This window comes from Gymnoscopelus braueri (genome assembly GCF_963280865.1).
Source record: "Gymnoscopelus braueri genome assembly, chromosome: 12".
Lineage (NCBI taxonomy): Eukaryota > Metazoa > Chordata > Actinopteri > Myctophiformes > Myctophidae > Gymnoscopelus > Gymnoscopelus braueri.
The window spans coordinates 24,101,937-24,110,017 of NC_137614.1; the positions used below are offsets into that span (position 1 = coordinate 24,101,937).

General features: G+C 44.7%; 1 protein-coding gene across 1 annotated transcript in view; it reads left to right on the forward strand.

The window, feature by feature from the left end:
* Positions 1–1,696: 1,696 nt before the first annotated feature.
* The window catches only part of LOC308096440 (IQ motif and SEC7 domain-containing protein 2-like), a gene marked incomplete at both ends in the record, with an annotated part of 100,784 nt that continues 94,399 nt past the window's right edge, over positions 1,697–8,081 (forward strand). Inside the window, one exon of the mRNA XM_080443862.1 lies at positions 1,697–2,610. Within this exon, the coding sequence (XP_080299988.1) occupies positions 1,697–2,610 (914 nt within the window). The remainder of the gene's footprint in view (positions 2,611–8,081) is intronic.

Sequence of the window (8,081 nt, forward strand, 5' to 3'; positions counted from 1 at the left end):
AAATTGACGAGAAATGTGTGACATGACCTTTGACATGTATGTATGGCTTCCTGTGTCAGATGAACCAAGGATGACAGACTGAACCTATGGGTCAGCGAGGTTGTTCAATATTTTCTTTTCTATCTTCATTTGCCAGGAGATGATTTTCCAAATGGCATAAACATTTTTTGTTGTTGTTGACAAAACCTTCTGTAGTGTTTCCTGACCTCGGCCTGCTGCCCACAAACGTTATATCACTTCTCTTTTGATTTTGGACATGGTTTTACCCCAAACATTTCTGAACCAATGCTGGAGTAGAGCTGATAACATCGGTTCCTACTCCTACTGACAAACAGTTGATTGGAACCTTAAAGTTTGTTTTACGTGGCGGTGAAGGTGGTATCAGTGTGTTGCAGTGTTCAGGGAAGAGGCCTTGCACTGAAAACCAACCCAGTCTCACGTGTTTCACAAATACTGTATGAGGTGTTGCATCAGTACAATGAAGATGTGTGCTAATCTTTATCTCCCCTCCAACTCCAAAAGCAGTGGTGTCCTCTTCTTTCGCTCCTCCTTGGAAATCGATTTTCTGTTCTGCTACCTGGAGGTACATACAGTGAGGACACAACTGACTCTCTGACAGCAGTTAGATAGACAGTCAAACACGTGAGCCACACAGACATATAGACAGCTTTGAGTTTTGGTGAGTGGTGGGGTAGACAACTTTACAGACATTTGTCCTGCTCCCTTAATTCTGTTTTCAGCATGATTTGAATACCCCACCCAGGGCACACTTGACTGAGCTTGGAATGGTTGATGCACCAATAAAACTGTCTGATTGGAACAAAGGACTAAGTGGCCCATCCTGATTGACGAATCAGAACTCTCTTAGAGGAAAAACTCTTCTCTCCCCCCCACTTAGCTCTGGGTGGGGGGGAGGGTGTTGGGTAGTGTAGTTTTTTTAGGGTGTAGGGCTTAGGGCTTTAGGCTGTAGTTTTTTAGTCTATTAGTTTGTAGGCCATAGATTGTAGGCTAGTCAATAGTCACTAGTCACTACACCCAGACTTATTATTAGGCCGTACGGCAACAAACTAAAACATCACATTAAGTGCATAGTGCTTTGTTGTGTGTATACCTTATATTGTTGGTAATACATGTTTACTTAATTTCTTGAGTATAGTCCTTCGATTAGGCCCCAGGCTGAAGGCTCAAGGCTCAAGTCTAGGCAATATATTAAGTTGACATTGTTACTGTAGGATATTCATTAGTGTTAAATTCATCAGTTCTCAAGGCTCTAAGGTGTAGGAGAGTGTACACTATAAGACTTCTCTAGACTAGCTCTGAGGCTGTAGTGTTGAGATTTCTCCCTCAGTGCTCAATTAGCAGCACTAGTCTTAGCCATAGCCTGTTCTCTAATCAGCCTATGTCAGCACACTGCCCACCCCTGTGGTAGCTACTGTAACAGTCTGTGCGTTATCCAACAGCCACTACATCGATTTCTATAGATTCTATAGATTTGAGTGCAAGAATTTAGCAATTTAGCCTAATTCCTAGCTGGTAATTAGTTAGCTGGCTTTAACCCATCGTAAAAACAGCAGTTTAGTGTCTGAATAAGCTTAAGCATTTAGCGAGCCTTGGTTGTCAGGACTGTATATTCATAGCTGTTTGCCACTGCTAACTTCCCTAGCAGCCTGCCCCGTCATAAACTCTCCAACCAGCTATGGATGCTAATCAAGGTCCGGGCCAAGCTGGCAGCCCAGAGAGCCCTAACCGGGCAGTGGAGTACCTTCTGGAGCTCAACAACATCATCGAGAGCCAGCAGAAGCTTCTGGAGACGCAGCGTCGTCGGATTGAGGAGCTGGAGGTGCAGTTGGATCGGCTGAGCCAGGAGAACAAGGACCTGCGCTTGGACCGGCAACCCGTTTCCGTCTGCAACCCTCCTCCCCCCGTTGCTCCGCCACCTCCCTCCCCTCCACTCCCTCCTCCTCCACCCCTGCCACCCCTGTCCCAAAGTATGCCGGTCTCCATTCCGACCGCCAAGAACCACCATGGTCACCACCACCACAACCAGTACCACCACCAGCCTCCACCCTCTTCCCAGACATCCTCCTCCGTCCCTTTGTACCACAGCAGCCACCACCACCACCAGCACCATCAGCAGCAGCAGCAGCACCATCACACCTCCACCCACCACTCCTATAACAGCACCAACAGCATTGCATCGACCGCGATACCGGCCCCGCCTCCCCCTGCCCCGAGCACTGTGTCGATCCCCACCCAGGTCCCAGCGGCGCCCATCCCTTTGGCTCCTCCCCCTGCTGTGACGCCAGCCCCTCCGCCCCCACCTCCCCCGGTGCCTCCCAGGGAGCAGCAGCAGCAGCAGAGGAGCTCCACCCACAGCCGGCTTGCCCGCGGGCACTCCACCAGTACCAGTACCAGCACCAGTACCGGAACCAACACCAACTTTGTGGAGAAGGAGAAGGAGAGGTTGGAGCGCCTGCACAGCGTCAATGTGGAGAAGGAGAAGGAGAGGTTGGAGCGCCTGCAAAGTGTCAATGCTTCCAACAGCCACCACCACCACCACCACCACCCCCACTCGCATCCACACGCCCACACCCTGCACCACCACAAACCGTAAGTCACAGATTAAGATTCATTACAACTGCCAGAGCTGTATAGGTAGCACAAGAGTGAGGCAAACCTGATTTGATAAGGAAGGAAGGAAGCCTTTATTGTCATAGTACCTTTCAAAACAAGTTACCAAAGTGCTTTACATTGCTGAAGGCAAAAAAATGGTGGGGAAAAAAAACTTTGTTTTCATGTAAAGGAATAATGGAAGGAACAATTAGGGGGCTTTTCACTCTCACAAGACTTACAGTATGTGACCCGGTTTTCTATTATTTTGAGATGCATTCCCATTTTCTTGGTGCACAAAGTGCCCTTTTGGTCAATTCAAATATCTTCTCTAAGTGATCTTGTGACTTTAATTAATCCATAAAATATGACCCCTAACTTTTGCCTTTAATATGATGAGTTTATGCATGTTATTTATTTACCAATATGGTATTATTTACACATTGCCATTGTAGAAGTCTCTGTTTACTGCATGCTTGCCAAACTAACGCTTCATTCTTGCTCCTTCCTCAAGAGGAATTGTTTTATATGAATCAAATTTTCCTCTCTTTGCAGTGGCTGGAAGTTACAAGGGAATGTCTGGTAACGACAATTGCTTGAAAGATAATAGAGTTATAAGTTGTCATATACTGTACCATATAAGCTATCGCGTAAGATTACTCATGCAGGATAGGTACAATCGTACACAAAGGGGGGCTTCTACAATGGATACCACTATACCACAGTTGGTGTACTGTACATTGGCTGTTTTGTGTCACTAAAGCTAAATTCTTGCTGGTACAGTAGCTTAACACAGCCTGAGGGGCCATCTAATTGAAATACCAAGAATAAGGAAAACGACATTAAGTGCATCTGTAAATGCACACATGCAGAAGTGGCATACAATATAGTTGTTTACCAAACTAGAACAATGGTGCCTTAAATGTCTGGTTTACCAAACTCTTGTGCCATCTTCAACTCTGATCGCTACTAACCTTGCAGCTTCTCTCATGCAGGTTTGTTGGTCGGGGAATGTGTGTCCACATGCTAAATTTGACCTAAACGTTTTTCGTTTATGCCTTACACCCCACTGACAGAAAATGTGACTATTTAAAGCAAAGCTGTTTTTTTGGTGTCATTGTTTGTTAACTTTGTTTCGTTTTTTTATGAACGATGCCCAACAACCAAAGACAGTGGTAAATTGTAGAAGTTTCCCGATTACCAGTGTCTTCTCTTGCCCATAGGAGAGGGGGCAGTTGATGATGCCCCTGTATATGTTTCCCCATATTGAAACTGTAGGGATGACTACAGAAGTGACCACATGGTAGTTAAACATGCATCTCCCTGTTGCTGATTGGGATAAAATGTAATTGAGACACAGGAGAGAGAAGATAGGACAAATTAAACTTGTGGTGGGATCTGACTCCAGGCTAGCTCTGGTCCATAGCGTTAGAAGGAGTTCTCCTTAACGCTATGTTATTTTCGAGCCGTTGCCCGCACACCCTCTGTAGCGCAGGCTGCGCAGCCTCTCGTCTGTAGTAAAAAGTGGGGGTCTTTTTATGCCTATATCTGACAGGACAGTAGGCTGACAGGAAACAGGGAGAGAGACACGGGGGGGGGGGGCACACAGCAAAGGCCGCCGGGATTGGGAGTCGAACCCGCGACGCGCTGTAAGACTGAATTACCAGCCTATGTGGTATGCGCCTGGACCGCTAGGCCAGCGGGCGCCCCACAAAGACAGTTTTAAGATGTTGAAAGCCTACTTTCCTTAGTGGGAACACGAGCCCCCCACCTCACGTCTAAAATACACTTTTTGGCCAGAAAAGAAAATGTTTACTCCACTGCGCCCCCTACAGATTTGGTCAATGGAATTTTTCTTGTAACATAGCGTTACGTAGAACTCCTTCTAACGCTATGGACCAGAGCTAACTCCAGACCAGTCCAGAGGCAGGTGTCTCAATCATTACAGGGTGCTTAACCAGAGTGAGGTATATCATTAGTAGATGATGTTATAAAATATTATATTACAGGTAGCTCTGACCAAGTGTGGAGCTGGACAAATAGGCAGCCTACTTTCTTTTTTTCATTTTTTCCCCCCAGTTGCAATACCTAGCTACACTTGATGCAAAATGGAACGGTTTTCTATGCTAAATACAGTTCCCAGGTGGCTAGAGATCCATACATACTTTTGGTGCTGATGTCAGGCCTGGCGCCACAAAGGAGGAGCAAAAGCTGCCAATGCCCCCTCAGATTAATTGTGTGCCCCCTCAATTATAATCCTGGCCAATCTATTAAAACAAAAGCCATTTACTGCACCACTTAGTTTTACAGCCAATACACATTATCTTGGTGAATCTGAACACATTTGAGGCAAATTATACTCTTTCTGGAGCGGTTTTCTGATCCCACCGCCCAGAGAGATGGTCATGCTGTGATTGACTATAGTGTCAAATAGCCTATAGGCTTTACTGTTATGGCATCAAGAAGGCTGAAACTCTTCTAATAAAGATAAAGACAGCTGGATACTATGGATACTTGGATAGCGCACATTGTTTCAGAATCCTAGTGGTTTATTTGGCTTACAGAAAGCCTGATTTCATGGTATTGATAATGTTTTTGACGGCTGATGTGAAAATATTGGAAAGGTCTTTCTGGATGAGATAATTGGACTTTTGTGAAAGTATTGCCAGTTGAACTCCTGTAACTCAGCTAAGGGATCAATCGATGATGTCATCGTCAATCAATGATGAATGATTGATGGCCATTGACGATGACTGAGACATGGTTGAGACATGTTTAAATAACAGTGCACGTTTTAAACATGTAGGCTATCAAAATGAACAGTTGGTATTATACTTATATGTAAATCTATGTAGTTAATTAGTCCCTGTAACAGTGAGATAAACTGCATGCGCCCTAAAACTGATAACTGAACCCAGCTACATTTTCTGTTCTGGCAGTGTGTAAACCCTTAGACAGTTTATCAGTGTTGTGATTACTTTATCTGGTTTTATGACCTGTGTTAATATTTGTTGACATTATTGTCAGTAGCTGTATTGATAATTTATGGTAGGCCAGTAGCCTCGTGTATAACTGTAGTTAGTTTTTTTTAAGAAGAATATTAATGTTCTATTCTGCTAAATTAAAGGTGCTGGAAATTATAGTTTTTGGTTAAAAAGTTAAAGTTCTGTATTCCGATCATTGCTTGTTGCTTGTTTTGTTCAGCTTTAGTAAATGTACATTTTGCAGGTGGGATACCAATTGTATTCAATCAGCAGGGAGAACCCCACAAACATAACTTATCAGCATGATTTATTTAATGTGTTCCAGTTTAAAAAATCACTTGTTTATTCTGCATCCTGTATGAGTTCTCTCTCCTGATAGAACTTTGGTATCCCGGCCTGTAGTACTAAAGAGCTGGAGACTGGGAGACTCCTGTTGCTACGAAAGAATTGACGTGTCAAACGTGTGACGCAACGTGTGATTTTGCCCCAACACATCACTACAGTAGTATAACGTGAGATGAATTATTATTATAAATATCCTTACATTGTTCTGCACTGGAAGCTAAACATTGTGTGTAGAAAAAGAAGGCTCTGTGGTTCCGGTAAGGCGGTACATGGTTGAAATGTGTAATTAGGGCAATTCAGCAAAAATGAGACGATATCATGATGTATACATACAGTATGCTTTTAAAGTGATACAGTACTTATGGAGGAATATTTAAGTGATACATTGTATAACTTCAACATCCCTCCATAAGTATTACTTTAAAAGCATACTACCCCGCGCTAGAGTAAAGAGGCAGACTTTAGCGTAGATCAGCCTGCTAGGGGAAGTGTCTATGCTGGTTTCCAGGTTCTTTCTTCAAGCCATGATGCAGCAAAATGCTAAACACCCAGAGCACCATATCTCTCTGCACCTGGTCTGCCCGATGTCGCAGCCCGTCAGAGGACACCACAGAACCTGGTATACCGGTGTTGAAACACATGACTGGAGCACCTTGAAACCTAGCTGGACTTGATTTTACAACATTTCTGACTGGAGAGGCTGAGTAAGCTTGAGTCCAGTTACGTCTTTGCTAAATGGTAAAGTTCAGTGGCAGCTTGTAACTACACATTTGAATGATGTGGCAGGAATTACCCCAGCGCACAACACAGAAGGAAGGATTGATGTCGGTGGGTTATTTGCATGCACGCTCATGCCGTTCAGGAGGCCATAGCTGAATTGGTTGAGAGCCCGTCTGGGAAGAAGAAGCTCGGAGGTTCGAGTCCCGGCCCTGGCAATGTGTCAAGGTGTCCCTGAGCAAGACACTAACCCCCCCCCCCCTGCTGTCCTCTGTGGGCAGCACTCAGCTGGGTGAAATTGAAAACAGAATTTCCCCTGTGGGATGAAATAGGTCTAATCATTATTAGACACAAATGGTGTGTATACTACATACATAGACAGTGTGATCACATTTCACATTTGGTCTTTTATGTGTTTGTCACCATTGTTCTCAACTTTCATGCCAATAAAAAGTGCATTTAACTGAACAGAGAGACAGTACTGTACTACTAATACATACTAATGTATAACATTACGTGTGTGTGTGTGTGTGTGTGTGTGTGTGTGTGTGTGTGTGTGTGTGTGTGTGTGTGTGTGTGTGTGTGTGTGTAGCAGGGACTATAACGGTGCTAGAAACTCATGTGATCATGCTGAGCCTCTAACCATCATTAGACATCACTGTTATTATCTGCTATTGATCTAAGAAGCGTGGGCTGACAGGGAGAGGTTACTGTAACAAACGAGAGAATGTTGGGGGGGCTGAGAAGAGAGGAGAAGGAGAGAAAAATACTGTGAGGTAGAGATAGGGAATGTGTGAAGAGAGAAGCAGGGAGAAGGAGAGAGATGTGATTATTATGCAGCAGGGATGCGGAGGAGGTCTGTCTGTAGAATTTTGATGATAGAGAGAGGAGAGGAGGAGAAGAGAGCATGTAGCATTTGGTTGTTTGTGCTGATAAAACACATTCTCTCCTCCTCCCTCCTCTCTTCTTTGCTCAACTCACATCCCCCCGTCTCATCTCCTCTCCTCTCCTTTCCTCTTAAACCTTCTCTCCTTTCCTACTCTCCTCTCCTGGAACACACTTTTCTTCCTTCTTTCTCTTACTTTCCTCTTTTTTGTCTTCTATTTACTTTTACTGGAACATGTGAACAGCTATCATGTTTCTCTCTGGTGTATGGCTTGGACACACACACACACACACACACACACACACACACACACACACACACACACACACACACTGTCTCTGTCTCTGTCTCTATCTCTCTCTCTCTCTCTCTCTCTCTCTTTGTCTCTCCCTCACACACACACACACACGCACGCACGCACGCACGCACGCACGCACGCACGCACGCACGCACGCACGCACGCACGCACGCACACACACACACACACACACACACACACACACACACACACACACACACACATACATAGACATGCAAAC